The sequence below is a fragment of the Photinus pyralis genome, unplaced genomic scaffold (genome assembly GCF_008802855.1).
Source record: "Photinus pyralis isolate 1611_PpyrPB1 unplaced genomic scaffold, Ppyr1.3 Ppyr1.4_LG6, whole genome shotgun sequence".
NCBI classification, from domain to species: Eukaryota; Metazoa; Arthropoda; class Insecta; order Coleoptera; family Lampyridae; genus Photinus; species Photinus pyralis.
The window spans coordinates 28,132,030-28,154,599 of record NW_022170663.1 but is presented as its reverse complement, the minus strand read 5'-3'; the positions used below and the strand labels follow the sequence as shown (position 1 = coordinate 28,154,599).

At 36.8% G+C, this 22,570-nt stretch overlaps 1 protein-coding gene across 1 annotated transcript in view; it reads left to right on the top strand.

Annotated features, from left to right (window-relative positions):
- LOC116174574 (GDP-mannose 4,6 dehydratase-like) overlaps positions 1–22,570 on the top strand; it is a 52,965-nt gene that overhangs the window by 29,043 nt on the left and 1,352 nt on the right. Inside the window, exons 3-4 of the mRNA XM_031492511.1 lie at positions 15,657–15,832; positions 15,892–15,933. Coding sequence (XP_031348371.1) covers positions 15,657–15,832; positions 15,892–15,933 — 218 coding nt within the window. The remainder of the gene's footprint in view (positions 1–15,656; positions 15,833–15,891; positions 15,934–22,570) is intronic.

The following is a 22,570-nucleotide window of genomic DNA, read 5'->3' as shown; positions in this document are numbered from 1 at the left end:
ACTGACGTTCATAATGTAAATATCAGACGAAAGGATCTCATTACTATCCCTTCTCATAGTTCAGAGATATTCAAAAAATCTTTTTCATATAGCATTACCACTGTCTACAATGCCATTCCATCGAATATTAAAAAGCTTACAGTGTCCAGGTTTAAATCAGCACTACGTCACATTCTTTTGAACGAGTAAAGTGTCCCATTCTCAAGTTACTTATTAATTAACTTTTTTTTCACAGTATTGTCTTTTTGTGTGTGTGTGTTCTCTCTTTGTCACCCGTCCATCGAAATTTCAAACATTTAAACTGAAGTTATGTTATGGGTTAAGTGGAAGAACACCTGGTGGCGATGTTGCCCCTAGGTGAACATCGCCCTTTAGATCGTCATCTAATAAAGACCTTATTATTATTATTATTATTAAAAATTAATTTAGTCCACATATATGGATCGCTGTGTATGTCATTTGATCATGGTGGGATTTCTTCCTATGATAGAGAGCCCTTTTCAACAATTTTGTTTATTGAATTTATTTGTAAAATGTGTTTATGGAATGTAATGTGTTACATGCGATAAAATTGCAAATTTTGTAACACTTCACACTTCACTTTTAAAACACCACGCACTGTGTTGCAACAACTTTCAATGTTTCCCATCAGCACCACCACCCAACAGTGAACCATATAGGAGAAACCACATTCTCGAGTATTTAGCATTCAAGTTTCCGGTACCAGGTTTAATTTATTACAGTTTAACGTACGTAAATCACAAATCCAGCATACAATCGAAATATTTAAAGCTAATATTGACCATAAATTTGCATGTTTATGCGAAAGTGTTAATTGGTTCCTTCTTCGGCTATTAGCAGTCGGCAGATTTGGAATTTGTGCCAGGTCTATCGCAGTAGTAAGTGGATTCAAATTAATTCTAGGAGAATGTTAAATACGTACATAAATCATAATTTCCCATTTCTAGTAAAAAGGACGCATTCCGATCCGCCAACTGGTTGTTAGTTGACAGGTTTAACTTAAACAATATAATTGAAAAATCGCTGTTCTTGGGGAACATCGACTACTGAGCGGTAAATCACATTTTTAGCTAAAAGTAAAAGATTTGGTTTTCATTCGTTAGGTGGAAGATGTTTTTTTGTATCACTGATCACTGGTTTATTCCAAATATCATATCACACAACATATTCTCATATACATACAAATTTCCTCAAGTGTACGTTCAACTTTCCAGAAAACTCCCAATTAACATCCCCCAAAAGAATAAATCCCAAGTCAATAATGATCGATTAAACTGGTAACTGAATCTTAACAAAACTTTCCGCAAATAAATTGATAATTCGGGCAAAAAATCGCACGTATAGGGCCGAGTACAAGTAAAGCATTAAGGCGCCTCTTACCTTGAATAAAATTAGACGTTGACGCCAAGAAATGAGCTCATCGAAACCTGAAAACAATCAAAAAGGAAACCTCCTAAGCCGCAGGGCTCGATATATATATAATTAGTTGGTTAGTGCCTGAAGGGCCTCCCTCTACTCGCAATCTGCTTCCATACCAGGTACGATACTTAATTGGCTTTAGAAGGAAGTGATGGTCACCTACAACATAGGTGTTTCAAATTCGATCATAACTTAACCGAGATGGCAAAGATACTAAGTAGGTTCACAAATTATTTGTAATGTAATAGCATATAACCCTGAAGGGGCAAAATAGTTATCAACGTTGTTCCTTATAAAGATCGATCCTCGATACTAAATCTCCTTCATCACCCGGTGACCTATTTCACAGCAAAATGGTCGCTTGGTATCAGTAGATGTGGAAGTAAGCCAAGGGCGTCTGCATTCACAGGTATCGGTGAAGTTAACCCAAGTTACAAAACTTATCGTGTTGAAATAGTAGTATAAATTATCCAATTAATATTCAACCTATATACGCAACTTGCTCCAAGATGAGGATCTCGAAAAAAAATTCCGAAAGAAATTAAGTTAGAATAAACATTGATGATGTCAAAACTGCAGCCACCATAGATTACAGATATAAAAACTAAATAATTAATTATACACAGTTTACTTCTGCACACGCTTAATGCAATGGAACATCCTGTATCTGCTAGGTGAAAGCGACATTGTCTATAAAATTTTTTATGGCGATAGCAGGAAACAAAAGGTGTTCGATACAAATAACGGCTGAAATGTTGCTATAAGCTGTAAATTGGGAATGAGAAGCAATAGTACTTTGTGTACCAAGGCGGGAAAGTGGTTGTTTTCCGGGGCGAAGGAAGACATGGCCAGGCGAGGCGCAGCCGAGGCTGGCCACTTCCTGAGGCCCGGAAAACAACTTTCGTGCCGTGGTGCACACAATATTTTTTATCCTATACACTTACATTTAAAATTAATCCCTTAACAACGTCCGACCGCAAGCGCTTGAATTTGGATTTGCTTTAACGCGTCAACGTGCACGCGTTTATTTTGTTTATTTACACGTTTCCTGCTGACTACGCGAAAAAAATTTTACGAAACGGTGCAATCTAAGTGGGCCCACGAGTATATTTTTTACTCGTATATTTACCCCTTTCCCTTATAATACAGTTCAACGCAAATTCAAATTCTAGCGCGCTTGCGATTGCACAGTGCAGAGTCACCGAAGGGAGTCACGGTGCAACAGAGCAGAGGTACAAGTGGAGAATACCGATCATGTGCGAACTGAGTTGACATTTCCGGCATTTCACTGGCGCGTGATTATTTCCTTAGAAAATAACGGGATTTAAGGAGTTGTAATTAATACCAGGCGCATTTGAAATTATTACTGGTCTTGTGTATTAACAAATGTGTTTTAAAATTGAATGTGTGTTTTCAGGAACAAAATCACACCGGTTACATTTTAAATCCTTCGCAGTATCCATGTCTTGTCAAATGTTAGATGCTTTTTTAAGACTGGGTTTATGCTTGGTGACGAACGCGCAATGGGCACACTTTAAATCCTTGATGATCTTGTATTTTAAAAAAATGTGTTTAATAAATAGATTTATTTATTCCTTACAGTCACACTGGACACATTTTAACTTCGGGGTAGTCTCGTATGTTAAAATGCTACTTATTGCGGATAAGCGGTGTTCTACTTACAGTGCAAAGTACATCTTGGTGTTAAATGTATTGACACAGATGCTCGTTATTGAAAGTAAATGGGAGATTATGACTAAGTTTGAAACGTTTGAATTGGTCACGTGATATTGGGAAAGTATTCAAATTCACGAAACATTGTATTATAGGTTCGCGGTAATTAAATAAATTCTTGAATTCAGTAAAATAAAGTGAACATAGGGTAAATTTAATTATTAAATCAGTGTTGACGATTTTATGTTTCTTATTTAAATAAAAAGAAATAACTTCTTTGACATTTTATTACAACCGCGCCATCTAGCTTACATAAGGCGTATTTTTTTTCTCGCCTAGCCGACAAAATTGAATTTTCTCGCTCCATGCGTGCAATTGTCTTCTTTCGCGTCCTCACACAGGCGAGAAAATGTAAGTTTCTCCTTGTATAGGATAAAAACTTATTGGCGGAAAAAAACTATTTAATCCTGCTATATGAGTAATTAATTAGGCTAGGTCAGTTACAATCAACTCTAACCTTTCTTGGTATTGACCTATTGCATATCTCTACAATGACATTAATTAAGCAGACAATGTAACGTAATCATGTAATTACTAGGAATAGATTAAGCTATACACAAAAAGAAATAAGTAACATCGTTGGAAGTGAGTCTGAGCGATCTGAAGGCGAGTAATATTTCACGCCTTTAAAAAAAAAATAATAATAGCCAAAATTTAAATCGAATTTAGCGCGTCAAGTTGGTTCTATTACAACCATATCGACAGTTACGCATATAGGGAATCTCTGTAATTGCTAGTGCTATCAAAAAAATAATAATATGTTCTTTGTTTGGTAAATGGTAAAATCAAAAATTAAAAATATTGATTCGCTTAAGTGATGCGCGGAAAATAAAAAAAATGTCAATTTTGGAATGACCACATTAAAAAATTCAATATTAATTCAGATTCAAATTTTTTTTTTTTAAATCGCTTGAATTTTTTTAAATTTTTTTGCCTTTTTGTTTCTTTTTGCATTTTTTAAATCACTTTTTTTAATATTATTTCTGTTGCGGTGTTATATTTCAAAAAAAGACTAATGTGATATTATTTTTTAGATCAAAATATAAATAAGGGTGTTTTGTTTTTAAAAAATGACGTTAGGTTTGATCACTTATTATATTATTTATATTATAAAATATTTTTACCTGGCCTCGTATTCTTATTCTCAAAACGGCACATTATTCAAAAATCATTATAGAGAAACTGTTGCAATGTACCTATTCAATATTTTTCTGTAGCTCATTTAACTAAGAAACTATAGGGTCATTCTGAAATTGACAATTTCTTTAATTTTTTCCGGTATCTCTTAAGCAACCGAATATTTCCAAATTTGGATTTTACCATTTTAAATTTGGCCAAAAACGGTTATTTATCAACTAATAAACAAACAGCACTATTTGACCTCCATGATTCCCTCCACTTGCCATATCATAAATCAACTCACCACAATGTGCTCGTGGTTAATTCTTAGGGGGAAAACTCGTCAATATTCCTGGATAAATATGACGTCTTTAATTCTGAGAGCTCCGTCAAAGCAATCACCTTATTTACACTTCCCAGAACTTTTCTTCACTCCATTTCCATTGCCTGTCGTGGGTAATGAGTGCAATACGCTTTTGCAACAGAAGGGGGTTGAACTTCCCTTCTTGAAACAAAATATTGACTTTTTTAAGTAAACTCGAAATTAATTAATTAATTAATTGACAAACGGTTAGCCCCTAACAAATTTGATGGTAACGTTGTAGCATGTACATGAACCTAGCAGAGCAAGGTCAGCAGAACACAATCAAACATAATTGCATAATTAGGTGCTAATTAGATGCTAATTAAGTGCCCTATTTTCGAATTAAATGTTCCTTTTTTTAAAATTATTACATGTCTTTCCAGGTTCATATGAACTTAGCAGAACACTACCTCAAAAAAGCAAGAAAATGAAAAGTGAACTAACTATAATTAGGTGCTAATTAGGTGCTAATTAAGTGCCCTATCCCCGAATTAAATGCTCCTTTTTTTACAAATTATAACATGTTCTGCCAGGTTCATATGAACTCAGCAGAACACTACCTTTAAAACCCAAGAAAATGAAAAGTGAACTAACTATAATTAGGTGCTAATGAAGTGCCCTATTCTCGAATTAAATGCTCCTTTTTTTAAAAAATTATTACATGTTCTGCCAGGTGCATATGAACTCATCAGGCACTATGTCAAAAAACCATGAAAGTGAAAAGTGAACTAACTATAATTTAGGTGCTAATTAAGTGCCCTATCCCCGAATTAAATGTTCCTTTTTTTATACAAATCATTACATGTTCTGCCAGGTTCATATGAACTCAGCACAGTACTACCTTAAAAACCCAAGAAAATGAAAAGTGACCTAACTAATAATCTTTGGAGAATTCTGAAGTAATTAGTTTAGACGGGATTCACCTGTGCTCCTAGTGGGGTTATCATGTGACTTTTCCTTTTTATCGTAAGGTTTTGGCTGTAATTTGTTGTACTGGACTTTCCATCAATAATTGCTGCTTCATCTACGATTAGCCCTCTTATATACTTCATCAAAGAAGAGGGGTTACCTTTGATTTCTTTTAGGGTTCAAGTTCCACATACCAATTCTTGTTCGACGTACAAGTTTTGTAACCGTTACCTGCGGGTGCCGACTTAATGAAAACTCCTCCTTTTTAGCGCATTTCCACAAAAATTAAAAAAAATGCGCTATTGTGGCCACTTTGTCCGTCCGTCCGTCCGTCCGTTCGTCCGCTCGTTTTGCGACGCTACTAGTTCTTTATCTTAAGAGCTATTGTTCTACTTTTTTCGCTATTTGGTTCGTTATGGTGTCGAGTCTTGTACCAAGGAAGGAATTTTTTTTGTACCGCTTACAAAAAAAGTTATTGTAAAAAAAACAAAAAACCGTTTTTTACATGTTCCATAATTTTACACTTTTGCCATTTATTAACGATCCTAGAGATCGTTATAATTTTGCATTGCTATCTGTCGTCTGCCTGTTGGTCTGTCCGTCTGTTCCTTTGTCTGTCTGTCCATCTATCTGTCCGTGTGCTTTGTTTTGTTTAGAAATGTTCGATCGCTTTTACATCTCCGTTAGTTATGAACTGAATTGCATGAAATTCAATATGGGCATAGCTTTAGCCATATAATACGCAATGCCAAAAGTGGAATCGAATCGATTCAAAATTCACAGTGCCCTTTTCGCATCTCGACCATTTATAAACCGAATTGCAAACTTTTTTACTTATAAAAATATTTGAATGAAATTTGATACATAGGCACTTGGAATAAAGGAAAATCAACCGCCAATTTCAAAATTTGGTTTTGCGCATGCGCAGTGCCAACTTTTTTATTTATGGAAGAATTTAAACGAAATTTGATACATAAGCACTTCGAATAAAGGAAAAATCAAACGCCAATTTCAAAATTTGGTTTTGCGCATGCGCAGTGCCAACTTTTTTATTTATGGAAGAATTTAAATGAAATTTGATACATAGGCACTTCGAATAAAGGAAAATCAAACGCCAATTTCAAAATTTGGTTTTGCGCATGCGCAGGGCCAACTGTTTTATTTATGGAAGAATTTAAATGAAATGTGATACATAGGCACTTGGAATAAAGGAAAATCTAGCGCCAGTTTCAAAATTTTATTTTGCGCATGCGCAGTGCCAACTTTTTTTTATCTATGGAAGCATTTAAGTGAAATTTGATATTTAGGCGCTTGGAACAAAGGAAAATCTAACATTAGTTTCAAAATTTAGGTTTGCGCATGCGCAGTTCCAACTTTCTTATTTAGAAAAACATTGAAATGAAATTCTTCTCATAAACTGAAATTGAAGTAGCACGTCAAAAATGGATTGCCCATGTGCAACGCTATCTTTCATATTTGTGGTCGGATTTTTACGATTTTAATAGAAGTTGCATCTTACAAATGGGAAATGAATGCAAGTGGAAATGCGCTTTATGTAAATCGTTTATTACTTTTTAACTTGTTGTTCTTTCTCTGAAATGTGCAAACCGCAAAATTTTACATATATCGACGATCATTTCCTTATATAAGACGGCCCTTTTTGCACTGACACTGTTGGCATGACAAAAATTCGGAATGAGGTTGATTTCCTTTTAGCGGAGTTGAAAATTTACGGTCAAGTTGGAATTTTTTATGGACACAGCGACAAATTTTTAAGAATGGTTCTAGGTTAAAAAAATATAGTTTGCGAGTTTAATTAGTTTGTTATTTTCTACCTTCTTTATGCGACCGAAACACGATTTCACAACGGTAATGTTTTTTTACTAGTTCTACCTGCAAACAAGCAAGCACTTTTAATTAATTCACTTAGAAATGTCGGTTCATTTTCTTTGAACCATTTCTTAGTGTTGGGCAACACTCTAGTCACGTCGAAGAGTTTAAACGTGAATCAAATATACCATTTTTTTATGGACCAATACTGGTTGCTTCGGTTGCTAAAACGCGAATCCAAAATCTTCAGAAATACCCCCCTTAAATTCTCACTGGACTAATGACCATCGGCAAAATGGCTATTGATTAACGCAGACGGACATATTTAATCGTTAATTGGTTGTAGGACGAATTCCGGTAAGAATTCCGCGAACAAATGGCATGAAAATTACACAATATAATTGTAAGTAGCAGAATCGAAATTAAAATTTAATTAAAAGAAATAAAATACATTTACAAGTGATTGGAATTAAATCACACTAGCGGCAGTCGGACGGACGGACGTACACGAGCGCTACCAGAAGGCTTTAGCCTTGCTTCTGGTCAAGGTCTGCGGTTTCGGAAGGTTTGGCATAATCGGTTGCCACAGTCCAGAATTCAAAAGGCAACTAAAACAGAATTGCGGCACACGGACACGATAACGATTGTCCTAATGGGAACGCTAGCAACAAAGCATAAATTTATTAGCGGTAGCTACGGGAAATCAAGGACACGAAATCATTACTCCTCTTATGATAGGCGGAAGAAAAACGCTTACCTTTAACTTTATCGTTACGGTGGCGGATAAAAGTTCAAAACGTACGAGAGTACAGCGAATAATTGCCAAAAGATGATATTACGTTTCGTGTAAAACACCAAAGGCAAAAAGATCCCCTCTAAATAACGGATTTGCTTTTTATAAAATTCGGCCAATTCATGGAGGGGTCGACCGTTTTTCCAGCCGACGCAGCGTATTCGAATAATAACGTCCAACAATTAAATTTCTTTAATTAATTACGCATCTCCCAGACATGATAAAGATCTGGGGCCGTTCTTAAAATTTTTCTTAATTAAAAACGTTACTTTTACCTCTTATTTATCAGTCCTAGAAGAAATACATAAATCTGGAAGCTACGGTTTCTTAGTAACGTTCATAAATGCTGATATAAAAACCGAGTGCTTTAGTACAGTTGATTAAATTCCTACCTACGAATCAAATAAACGCTAAGGTGCAGGTATAAATCATGTCTACATATTTTTGAAGTATGTTAACTTGGAAAATCTCACGATGCGAAGTGACATCATGCCGAATGTGCATTTGTAACTAAATAGTCCTAACTAAAATGATGTTGTCTTCCAGGCGTCCGAAATGCATTATGAAACAATGCGTTATTGAAATTGAACGACGCAGCCAAAGACAACGATTCATTTCCATCACCGTTTACTATTTCCCTAACCTTTATTGGGAAATCAACTCCCAAAATTTCGATAAACTGTAAACTTTCGCCAATATGCAGTGCCTAACTGTTCTACCCCTAGGATCCAACTTTTCTGCTGCTCTGATACTCAAATAATTTTTAAGAGCATAAATGATTCGTCTCCCAGGAAACCGCCATAGGCGCCGGAAATCTTGAAATTATGCGTTGTTTATTCTATTGTGAATTCAACACGCGACGATTACATTTAGGAATAAAGAGATGTATGCAAAAACCACGCACAAAAAAGTAAAGTGTACACCTGACGGACTACACAAAGAAGTAGTAACGAAACGAACTGTTCCAATTTAACAAAATTGAGTTATTTGCCTACCTAACTTTGTTCATTACCCAAGTAGAAACGCACAAACCAGATCCTGCAAAAGGTGTGTAAAAATACCTATAGGAACAGGGACACAAAGTAACCTTCGTAAGTGATACCAATGGTGAAATGAAATACGGGAGGTCAGTCTTGGTACATTATTCAATCACCACTTTCTTCGATGATTCAAAGTGTGCCATGCATTTTCCGATTTTCTCTGCAAGTGCGTCAATAATGCACAAAGGTACATGATATACTTTCACCGATCAATCTCCCTTAATTACATTTCGCGAACCGACCAAACTGGTTCGGATCTTCTGCGAGTCTGTGACCCGCCCCATGTCAGTATGTCAACTCGAGGCACACATAACCTACAATTAATAAAAAACAGGGTGCCGTTCGTATTTTCCTGAAAATGAATTGTAAGCTTTTCAAAGTTAATGACCGCCCCTGAACTACTAGCGCCGTTTCCGTAATTCAATTATGCAAATTGGTTGTGCGATCAGTTCAAACACTCGCTTGGGAAAAATAGATAATAACAAAAATTAATAAAAATCAGAAGCGTGTCGCTTTTAACGGTGCGATGTCCCAGGTCCAATTTTATTACAATTTTAATGTACCTTTTTTTAACAGTTCAAAGCACGTAATTATGTAATTATTCAATTAGTTGTTGGCATGCCGTAGGCAAGTTTCGATCAAATACAAAAAAGGGGTGCCCTACTAAAACATCATAGTACTTGGCGCGTGACAAATTAGTCTCACTCAAGTGTCATGTTGGATTTCAGCTTGGTCGCGTATTTCAGATGCAAGTGACAGTGATTGTTAAAAAATTAGTCATAACAAAGCAATGGTTTGATTTTTGTACCATTTTTGCTTGGGATGGAAAATACGGCGTTTTGAATAAATTAGAACTTTTTTTCGGGATTGGGAAACCGGTACGGACACTCCACTAAAACCTTCCCCTGTCATCCCTAGTTCCATGTCCAATCCGGAACCGCGTGGGCATTACTTCGAGTTGGGTTAGCCATGGTAATATAGTTTTCATCTTCTGTTCTCTTCTTCTCTTTTCCTTTCGCATTGTGCTTTCATCTGTAAAATTTTTTATGTCTCTCCTATTTTCTCCTAATTTCATCATTTTTTCGCATCCCGTTTCCACTTCAGGTCACTCCTTGATTTTATTGAAGAGAATCAACCGTTCCCCATCCCATTCGGGACATCTGAATAGAGTGTGCTCTTTGCAATTGCAAAAACAACACCAGGCTTTTCGTTCCTTTCCTGTCCTGTATATTAGGAACGACAAAAAGCAACCGTGTCCGGACAGTAACTGCGAGAGGTAGAAGTTTATCCCCTGCCTTTCCTTTCTGCCCATTCCTTGATCAAACGCCATGTTCATCTATCTCTTCGTCTCCTGCCATCTCTGTTGCCAGATTTCCATTGCGTTTTTTTTCGGATTAATTCCTTCGTAGAGATGGCGCCTCTCCTCAGCTACTAAACGCCAAGGGATGCTGCCGGCCATTACGTGGAGCGCCTCGCTGCTCGTTGACCTGTACCCGCTCACGATCCGAAGACATACTCTTCGTTGCACTGCCAGGAGCTTTTGTCTGTACGAAATTATCTTCATGACTTCCGATCATACCGGAGCGCCATACATGACAATACTTTCTACTGTGCTGATGATTAGTCTTCGCGTAGCACTTTTTGATGTACCGAAGTCGACCGGATTATACAAAATGTTCCACAGGGTGGAGACAAGTATTGATTCCTGCTTCAAACTCCTCTGAGATTCGATCCCATTTCCGAGTTGAATGCGTTTTCCGTGTCGAGTGTCTTTCTGTCTCCACGATCCCGAATGTACTCACTACTCCATATTTTTAAGACTTCCTTCACCACATCCAGACTAAATCTACCCTTCGTAAAACCGGACTGATTTTCCGATAGGTTTCCTTTTTCCTCTAGATGCTTCAAAATTCTTGGATTTATTAGGCGTTCATACAATGAACTTCCTTGGTCTTATTTTTCGATCACCTTTTGGTACGAGGACCAAGATAGCTTCTTCCAAATCTGTGGAAAGTCACATTTGGATAGCATTTTCCCTCCATCGGCTTTGACTTCCAATATCTACTGGCATACTATCCGGCCGAGGTGCCTTCTTATCTCGTACTTTATTAACGAGCTCCCAGCGAGTTTATAATTTTGCTGTGTCTGTCGGTCTGTCCGTCCGTTAGCACGATATCTCGATAACGAATGGACCGATTACGATAAAATTTAGTAGACGGATTTTTTTAATTAAATTTATAGATCGGAATTGGCAATGCAGCCCAAAAAATAAGGAAGGCCCTTTTGACATCTCCGTGAGTTATGAACCTAATTGCATGAAATTCAATATGCGTATAGCTTTAGCCATATAAAACGCAATTCCAAAAATTGAGCCTAATCGATCAACATTCACAGTGCCCTTTTCGCATCTCGACCATTGATAAACCATTGCAAACTTTCTTATCTATGGAGGGATTTAAATAAAATTTGATACATAACCACTTGCAATAAAACCAAAATTAACGCGAGTGTCAAAATTTCGTTTTGCGCATGCGCAGTGTCAACTTTCTTATTTATGGAAGCAATTAAATGAAATTTCATACATATACATTTTAAATAAAAGCAAAACTAACATCAAGTTTAAAATTTGGTTTTGCACATGCTATAGCCATACCCAGGAGTTCGTTTTCTATATTTGTTTAGTTTATTAACGACTACATCAAGTGCTCTTTTATCAAACGGTTCCATACCTGTTATCGGCACCCCGATTCAAAATCATCCATGTTTATTTGCACTTTTTTCCTGGCGTTTCGAAATAAATCGTCCTCTTGCTTTAAGAACTTCTCTCCTAGCGTTTGCCACGTCTTGTGTCCATCAGTATCTGGGAACTCGTCGTGTGAAACTCGTTTTTTTGCCAATATTTTCCCACAACCGGAATTGAAGTATTTGGCATGTTTGGACTACTATTTCGAACTCTTGGCGTCGCTTGGAAACTCCTTTACATTTTAAAAGGGTCAGAATAGGGAGGGGGAATTGGGATTCTTAGAACTTTTTGAAAAACATAGATTTCGACCCCTTCTTAGAAATACTTTAAACTAACTTTATACCTTCGCGATTTTAAAATAGTTTCCCACTCGTCCCAACTGTGAGTGAAAATCATTTGTGGTGATAACAATTGAATATGCGTACGCGTTGCACTAAAGTGCATCCTTTTTATGGAAAGTTTATTGACACAAGAAACGCGTACACATTTTGTACACGAATTTAACTATGACCCTACTCCAATTCAGACTCACAGACGCTTTACTAAAGTTGCGAGGAAATTTCTCTCGAGTACTGGTGGCTGATAGCTATTTGTCCCCGTTTTCTCTTGTCGTCCGTATTTCAGAATGTTTCGAACCAGAGTTTTTCCGAAGGGGAACATTTTGTGGCAATATTGACTTTCAATTTCTCAATTCGAGCAAGTCGAAGGCCTCCATCAATTGCAACGAATTAATTACACCAATTTTGATCAACACCTAAAATAAATCTTGTGTACCAATAGAAAAAATCTGATAAAAACTTTGGATTCGAATAAACACACGATTAATTGGTTGACAATGACAAAAATGTATTCCGAAACACATGAATGAATTAAAACAAAATTGGTGGACGAAATAAAAGCATTCAGAGCTTGTTTTTATACATACCACGCACGCATGCGTTCGACAGATAAATAAATAAAAAATCTTAATTACTCACAGATATTGAATAATCCAATCAATCTGGTTGTAAAAAGGTTGCGATACTAGGTGCACTTAACTCAACAAAAAAACACTCACTGACAGTTTCAGGATAACATTGAACTTGATGACAAAATATGGTTTCTTGAATTTGAAGGCAAAATTGGGTGGCTTTTCGGACGGTAGAACACTTTTAACTTTTAATAAATGACAAACCTTGTAGAAAAGGCTTCGCTATGCAACTACTTCTGGGTTTACTCAACTTTTACTAACTGCAACTTTACGAACAAAACGCTTTTCTCTCATACTTTTACAACCTCACTGTACGATGTAATAACTTAAATCTTTTTTTAAGATTGTTTAACTTCTCCTGCACACTTTATTGCAATACTGACGAAATACGTTTTCACATACACAGGCTGACTGCCCGAAAAATTTAGCGTAAACGAAAAATCCACGCTCTTAAAGCGTCGCCGTCTTCTCGTTATCTCTAGTATTTAAGGGCTCACCATTTTCACCATTAAATAAACTCCTTCTTTATGAGTGTTCAAACTTCAAAGATGATTACTGAATCCAAATGGAGTGTGACACCAAACAGTGTTGATTTGTTAGAACATTATAATCCCTTATACTTTCTATTGAAATACAAACGGTTACTGTTCAGTGGATACGTCTCCCGGGGGTTCAAGTGCGCGGCGAGGGAGGGGGCGTTTTTACCCGGTGGAAATTGGCTCTCCCTCCTCCTCACTTCTACTATCGTCTCTCGTCATTTCGTGGCCTCTCCACGCCTGTATACAGCCCTATTATGTTCTTTCCTATCCTGCAGCTTTTTATTATTCTCTATTGCTGTCGCATGTCGGTTCCGTTTCCCTCTTATAAAATAGTGCAAATTAATAGCATTTAGGAACATTTAGGCCATGGAACCCGTCGGTTTATAATATTCGCATAGTATCTATAGCGCGTTCGCACCTCCAGATGCAGTATGGGGCCTTATGGACTAATTGCCTCTCTTACTAGTTTGTGTCATTCTTCGATAATGCTATCCTTGTTTCTAACCGCAGTGATGTCAAATTGACATATGATTGAAGTATTAAAACAAAACATAATCTCCTTGTGCTGTCTTTGTCACGTTTGGCAAGCATGTACTGTATGTCCATAAGCACCATACTGCATTTGGAGGTGCGAACGCGCTATAGAGGGTGGACAAGCCTCAAATTCGAGCCCTTTATACTACCTCCCTGACTAGAGTTGTCCGACTCCTCAACGTCTCTCAAACCATCCCCCATGTAAGATGAACCTAAGAATGCCGGAAGGGGAAGCGGCTTTGATCGTAGTCATATCCGGCCAGGATACCTCCACCATGGATCGTCACTTCGACTAGAGTGGGAGATTCACCAAGTATGTGGTGTGCCGTCTCGTGGTCTGTGTCACATCGTCTACAAGATGATGATTCTACCAAACCCATGCAATGCATGTGGATATGCTTGTTTAGTTTGCAGTGCCCAGAAAGTATGCCCACGAGTAACGGGTTCTTTCATGATAGCCCTTTGTAAAACCGCGCCAGGCTACGAGATAGTCCTTTGAAGACTTCTCTCCCATGGCGACAATCTTACATCATGTTCCACCAAGTCCTGGAGTGGGTTTGAGTGTCTTGAGCCTGGTCTTGAGATAATAAGTTGTTTAGAGTTGCAACTTTAATTGGAAGAGCTTGCTCCGTTTTTTGTCGGGATAACGGACTAGGAGTGTTCCCTACACCATTTTCGCATAGTAAACGAATCGGGGAATATTCTACGTAAAAAGTAGATAATAGAGTTGAGCTATTTTTAGTTAAAATTAATTTTATAGTTCTTTAGTAAATTCGTAATAAATGTTTGATTAAATTAGAATAAATTGAGCGGTTAATTTGAAGTTCATGGTTTTGAAGGTTATTTTAATTAACCAGAATTCTTTAAGTTAATTAATCCGTCCTTTACCTTTGAGAAATCCACTTAGGTTGCGAATGCAATAAAAGTGAGATAACAATATGTTGTTATTGATTATTGTTCTGTAGAGCGACCGCCTACCTTCCTAATCAAGTGATTAAAATCTCATTTGCAAAATTAATGTAACTAAAATTCGTTTAACATTTCTTCGTCCTTTAGTGATCATTTACGGTCCAAGCTCTGGCACTGCCACATTCTCACTATCCTACCATTACATTGGACGTGTACTGCTGCATTATGCAGTACTGAAGGTATGGACGATAAAAACCAATCAACACTATTTGCAATCTCTTCACCCTGAAATTTTGAAAGATTCTTCATGCGCCGACTTGCCCTTGAAATATGCGTTTTACAACGTATCGCCTACAAACACAATCGACCACGCTTATATCGCCACACCGCTACTTCGTGGAAAAAACTTAGAGATTTCAGACCACAAGGCGATGGACTACTTCTACGAATTACATCTAAACGATGATGTTCTGTCACTCTCACTTTCAGACGTAGTGCTGCTATGGGTCACATCAATTGAGAATTGCAACCTTGCAATAGAAGAAGAGTGCCACAACTCGCGGTATAGGGTCCTCGGGACGTTTCACACTGCAAATTGGGTTAACTAAAAAGGCAACCTCAACAAGATCCAGACTAACAATAATAGGAAATTTCATCTTTATCTTATTTAGAAGTGGGCCCACAATTACCCACAATTAATCATCTGTGCCACTATTCCACTATTACCATCAGGTATCACAATACGCCAACGTCATCCATGTGTGACTCGATAGCCCCTGCAACCTCAGCCCCCCTTGCCAAAAGCCCTCCGGATTATGCTCACGGCATGGGAATCAGATTACGTCTAATTTCTGTGAGAAATAAGGGCTATTTGAATGGTCTTAAATCAGACTTGTACGACCTGGAAGGTTTCAACAAGTAATTTTAGATTACTCTTTTTTAAACTAATTTTGTAATTTTGTTTCAGGTGAGTCCACCGTTCAAAATTGGAAACCTTTGGAACTTGCAGGTAAAAACTTCTCTGAAAATATATGCGAAGCCTTACTGTTAGTTTTAGTTTTGGTGAATTATTGGATTAAGGTGTTAGTGTTCAAATAAATTGTTACCACGAAAGCGTTCGGGTGCAAGGTGCAAAAAATTGCGTTGCGTTATTTTTCGAGTCGCTAGTTACGTTGAAAAACCAGTTTATTAATCAAAGTTCTGCATGTCATTTGTTTATACGAGGTGCTCATAATATTATAAATAACACGGCAACCGGTAAAAAGGTTAAATACAATTAATTTGTGCTTCCTTTAACTGCAAACCGTAAGTTTGGACATTTCCATACTGCGGAACATTGCTCATTTTTCCCATAAATATACCAAATAAGAACTTATGAGGAAACTGAAACGATTTCAAATTCGTAAATCTTTTTGCGAGTTTCACTTTTAATGAGTAACCAGATAAAGGGTATCAGTTCTCAATGGAAGAATGGGGGAACATTGCATCGATAAATGTCAGTTAATTAAATTTTTTATATTGCATCAAAATAGGAATCGACCGATTATGGGGATTTGGTATAAGAAATTTGCACTTAAAGTCACTCTAACGTTCCTGGAGAGGTCGATTTATGGTTCAGCAGTAAACATCTGACGTAAACCTTGATTTACCATACTCATATGTGAATAATTATTTGCCTAAATCGTCATGAAATCTTCTCTTTCATGCCTACTTTGTCTCAAGAAATTTTCCATGATGGTGGAAGTAATACATGTCCTGCCACCGGTCACTTTGACAATACGTAACAATAGTAATGGTAATAATAGTAAGTATGGAAGTCTGAGCAATACGTATTGCCCGTCTCTGAAGGGCAAAGATGCGGCGAACGGTTGCACAATTTCCCCAGACCATTGAACAGTACCAATATGGCTGTGTATGGGAAACAAATAAGCTAATTTTAGAATATGGGGCGAGACGTTGTTCGCTAGACGTCATAAGAGATAAATTTTACTCGCTATTAGCTTTGCCAGTAAATGAGTGTACTCCGAAAAGTTTAATTGAGGATCAATTTTGACATCAGAATTTTGAAAAATTTGGATTGGATCATTCATGCGCTTTTAGCGACATTATCAATGACACAGTTTTGTCTTTATTTATTGTTAGTTCGTTTGCGTTACACCATAGTTCTGCTAGGTCTCTAGCCTTACGCCATTTGTCGAGAAGATTGTTCAAATTATTATCAGAAACATCACTGTGGTATTGTCTGCCTATAAAATGCAATCGGTGATATTATTTAAATAAAACGGGAAACCATTAAAGTTTATCAAAAATAAAAGCGACCCCAGAATGGATCCTTGTGAGGCTCCAGAGTTTACAGTGGCACTCAGGGCCAGGAAACCAAGTATCACTCAACAAGCGATCGGACGAACATATTAAATTTAAATAAAGTTTAAGTTTAAGTTAAACACTCTTCATTATCCGGTTATAATTGCGAATCTCTTTATAACTGCAGCACAAACACCAAGCGAATATACTTCGGAACTTTGATTTCACTTAAAACTCCATTTAGACTTGATTGATAATAGGCATAACCCTTTTAACAGAAACTTCTTTGTAAACATAAAACACACTTATAACATTCACTTAAATAACGAGTTATTAGATAAAACTCTTATTGCAGTACAACTGGCTTCTTCGTAAACTTCACAACTTAACAACACTGACTGTCTCTTCAAAAAGCCTCGATAACGACAAAACTGACTACTTTGCCAACAATTACGCGCAAATACGGCTACATTTCAACGTCCATACAACTCGATTCACGTCTTCCACCATAAAAGAGTCATGATGCACTTCCGGTTTGCTTATTAAAAACCTTTTCCCTTTCCATTTAAACAAAAATAATGCGCCGTCTTAGAATAATCTGCACATGTGTCAAACTTTGGCAATAACACGCTCTTATCTTGAAACTAATTAGCTTTGCAGCTACAAGAAAACATCTTATCTAAGACCGGGGAAAAACATGAGATAAACTAAGCAAATAATTTCCAGATGTTTAGATCTAGTTCTTTAACACGTAATTTAAATTTAATATAACATAAACAAAATAATCAAGCGAATATCTAAACAAAAAAACAACATCAATAATTATACAAAACAAAATCGACTTCGAAATCGAACGTTGCCAATAAATGATATTCCAAAGAAAAGTTTGCATCACGTAGTTTTCACGACAAGATAGAGAGTTAAGGCATCTCGATATAAAATTCTGCACCATCAAATAATGGGTGTCATCTCGGGTGTGACATTTGAAAAAATTTTGCCAACTTATTCGCAATAATTGATTATTTTGTCAATGTAGATTTTGAAATTTGCGGTTCCGTTTACCCCAGAAGAGCTTACCATTTACCGAAATATTTAAAAAGTGTAATGTTTAATTAATCTTTCAAAATTAAATAAGTGAAAATGATGCGCCATCATAAGACTTACGCGCATTTTTGATTGGCAGATCAGTACGTGTCAGGCTAAGTGACGCACGATTGTACATATCTAATGCTGAAACTGCGAAGGATCTACGACATTCCATTACCGAGATCTCGATCGATTTATTAAAGGCGCCCAAACGAACGAATGATCGGCCTACAAGCTTACTTTTGAAAATCAAAAATTCGCTAAAAAGAGAAAACAAGTATAAATTGTGCAAAATTATTGTGCAGATAAAGCGCATTTTTTTAACAGAAATATTAGGAAATGGTTGGTTATATGTAGAGGATGCTCTTTACATAAACATTTAAACACTGCCTGGCATACGTTCAAAATCCTCCGACACTCCATTCTGCAGATATTTGCACTGAAAGCTTCGACTTCACCAATAGTCTCGTCCGGTCGATTCATTTTGCCTGTACTTTCCTCCTACAAACCGTTTTCGAGATATTCGCTCTTAAAGTTTTGAAATCACCAATGGATATATTTCTTCCAGATGTCCCAAACACCCTTTGTGAGTACTCTCTTCCGACAATCCGTTCTGGAGATATGAGATATAAGGGAATGTATTCGATCATGATAAGGGATCGAGGAGGAGGACTATGGTTGGTGGAAATTAATTCCTCGTGTTGAGACCTTTCATTAGAGTACCATGAAGGATAAATCCTGTTCCACTGCCCCCCCCCCCCCAAAACCCTATCTCATCCACTGATTTCGAAAAAGAGTCGCGTGGAAAAGTTATACTTTGTACAAACCAATTTATTTCGATTAGACTTTTATTAGAATACCATGAAGGGTTGAACGTGTGTACTTGGATGTGTACTTGGATAGGTTTTCAAACTAAGCGATTCAGGAATACCTCGATAGTATAATACAATGCCGAAAACCCCACAGATCAACCATATTTCTTTGGCAACACCTCGATCGAGATTTCTTCAAATGAAATTGACATTTATTATTAAAAACCACACGTAGCTACCATCAAACAAAGCATACATATACATATATTGCCCCCAACTTGGCTTGGAGCACGAAATGACACCTTCGGGATTACAATACGTACACGCCTTCGTCTAAGCTGTTCATCCGTTTGTGAAACAAAAACCAAAAAAAGAACCGTTTGTAACATCCCCCTCCCCCCTGCCGATTTCTTCACTTCTAGACATGAGGATGTATAGATACTTCCTAACTACCAATCCACCACCCTCAACAACTTCATTAAATGAAACCGTAGCCCAGACTAAGCATCACCTGGTTTTTAGCGCATTTTTTTTTTAAATTTAAAAAATGTGCCATTGTTTGCACTTTGTCCGTCTGCCCGTCTGTCCGTCCGTCCGGACCCATTTCTACGGTTTTGAACTACTTCTCAACCAACTCGTCTCAGACTTGGCATACGCGTGTCTTTAGTGGTGCCAAGTAAAATTTTTGAAAATTGGGGGGGGGGGGGGGGGGGGGAGGTGACTGGGGGGACCTCACGTTCTACCCATCATGGTATTCTAATGAAAGGTCTCGCCGACATGAATTGGTTTTCACAAACTATAACTTTCCTGCGCGACTCCTTTTCGAGATCAATAGGTGGCCGGGGGGAGGGGGTAATTCTATCATCTTTCATGGTATTTTAATTAAAGGTGTCAACAAAACGAACGGTTTTCTGCCAACCACCCTTCTTTCTGACTCTTTAACAAGGAGGGGGGGGTGGAACAGGTTCTTTCAGGATCGTTCACGGAACTCTAATGAAGAGTCTCAACGAAAGGAATTAATTTCTACCAACCGTCCACAGTTCGTCCATTTGCAAGAATCATCGGGACAATTTTTGGAAACGGTTGTTTTAGGGGTCCTGTAAAAACATTGAGAACGCTCTGGGAATCTCCCAGTTTGAAAGGCAAAGCATTGTTTTTGATATTTGTTTATTTAATTAATCAATGACTATGACACCTAAATGGTGATCGGGTTTGTCATAGTGTTTTGTTATCAAAACAAGTGGCGGATTTTATACTTATTAATAATAGATTGTTAATTTTCGTGATTTCTTTTTTATAATTTTCCATGAAAAACAATAACATTTGAAAATGAACGTTCCATACCAACTGTACCTTACAGAAAATTCGAGTTTCCCTCTGGGCAATAGTTAACGAGATAATTGAAGTCAAATGTGAAAAAAACGACATTTTCCCGTTTTATCTTCGTTTTTTGTTTATAAGACTGCCTTTGGACCTAATTTGACTGGTCTGTAAGCTATTTCGGCTTTAAAAAATGGGCTTTATCTGCACAAGAGTTGTGCACTATTTATACTTGTTGTTTTGTGTGTGTGACTTAAAAATGTTTGGAAGATACACAGAAGATCCATTATATAAAGTGCGTTCTGTTTGTTCTTCACACTCCAATAATTGTAATTGCATTTTAAAGACAAAATTAAACAATAATCATACTGTCTAAAACTCTCATCTTGACACGCGACGAGCAAAAATGACAAATTATATTTTGTCTACAAGACACTTCTTTTGCGAGTAGTCGCGCGGAAAATAACATAAATTAACCTACATAAAAAGTAGGTGAGCGTCTGCATTGCTGTAACTTGCGACCCGACAATTTGCTGCTTACTTAAAAGAAAGTAAAAGTTCTCTTTTTTGTACGTGAACTTTAATTTGCATCTTTGCAAGTTCACAAATTGTGAGTCGAGCTTTGTCTCCTTTAACCCATGCTGTAGCTACACATGTAAAATTCTCAATAAATATTTTTGTTCTACTTTCTTTTGGAAAGTTTACCGGTTTTTCCCAAATTGTTATATTACGCGAAATTTTAAATTTTGTTCGGCGTATGAAAGAAATACTATACTACCCGTACATGATGGTAGGCGGTGCTCTTCTTATTGTCTAACCCTTACTAGTTCAACCGGAACACTTTTGTGTGCCATTGAGATTAAAAGTCAACGTGTGAGATACAGGCTAATAAAACATATCCTTAGCACCGTTATGTGCAAATGAGTTCAGTGATTATCGAATCAATTGGATCGTTCCAGAATCGTGACGCGAGCTAGAGATTTACTGAGGACGTGATATAATTTACAACAAGCAATTTGCGTGTTACAGTTTTTACAAATACGTACATCAGCTGTTTGAATAAGATTATTTCTATAGTTCAAAGATACAAATTACTACCATTTTATTGGGAATCACATTAACATTCAGTTTGAGTATTATTAACGAACAATCGTTATTTTTAGACGGCAGCGTTGTAATAAGAATTTGTTACAAGAGATTACCGCATGTAAAACAAAATTGATACGAATATTGTTCTAAAAACGGTTTATAGCCGCAATTTTTCTAGTCGTGATCGTGATCGCCCTTTATTTGGTATGCTCATAATTTATCCATTAATGCCCAGAATTTTGTAGGTCATTTTTGATTCTTAAAAAGAAACTCATTGGGTTTTCGGCATTATATTCGTACTATTGTGTTATTCCTGAATCGCTTAGTCTGGACAATAATACTGAAGTTAATCATGCTTTGTGACCGATCACTTTTTGTTCACATTCAAGGTGGGAAAACACATGAATACAAAACTTTGATGTAGGCAATCGCTCTGTATCGACAATTTAATTGAATTCACTTGAAGGATTGGGAATTGACCGAATAGTACGAAATCGATAAAAAAACTTATCTGAAATTGATTCATAAATCAATGGCGCAGGGCCACAGACTCGTGATTTCAAGTTTATTTTGTTTATTGTGAATATTAATGTAATCGCGTAGGCAATGTAGCTATTAACTAGGATGCTAAAGAGTTTCGAAAGTTGTTCATTTGTGGGATCGAATCTTGATATTAATCTCCTCCATGATCCGTTGACCCATTTCACAGCAAAATGGCCGCTCGTTATCAGCAGGTGGAAAGATATTTCAAAGGTGTCAGCACTCGCATGTATCGGTGAATTTAAACCAAGGTTGTAACTTGTACTTTGCATGTAATGCAACGTATCCATAATTTACATTGGTAAATAACATTAAAATTTAGACGGAAACTAAATAGTCGAGACCGAACTTGGACTAAAATAAAAACCCTAAAAGAAACCAAAGGTAACCCCTTGTAATGTATTAAAATTTCATTATTATCAAGTAATCAGATAACAAATATATCGAATGATATGTCATAAATATTTTTCATATTAAATCAAATAAAAACGTATT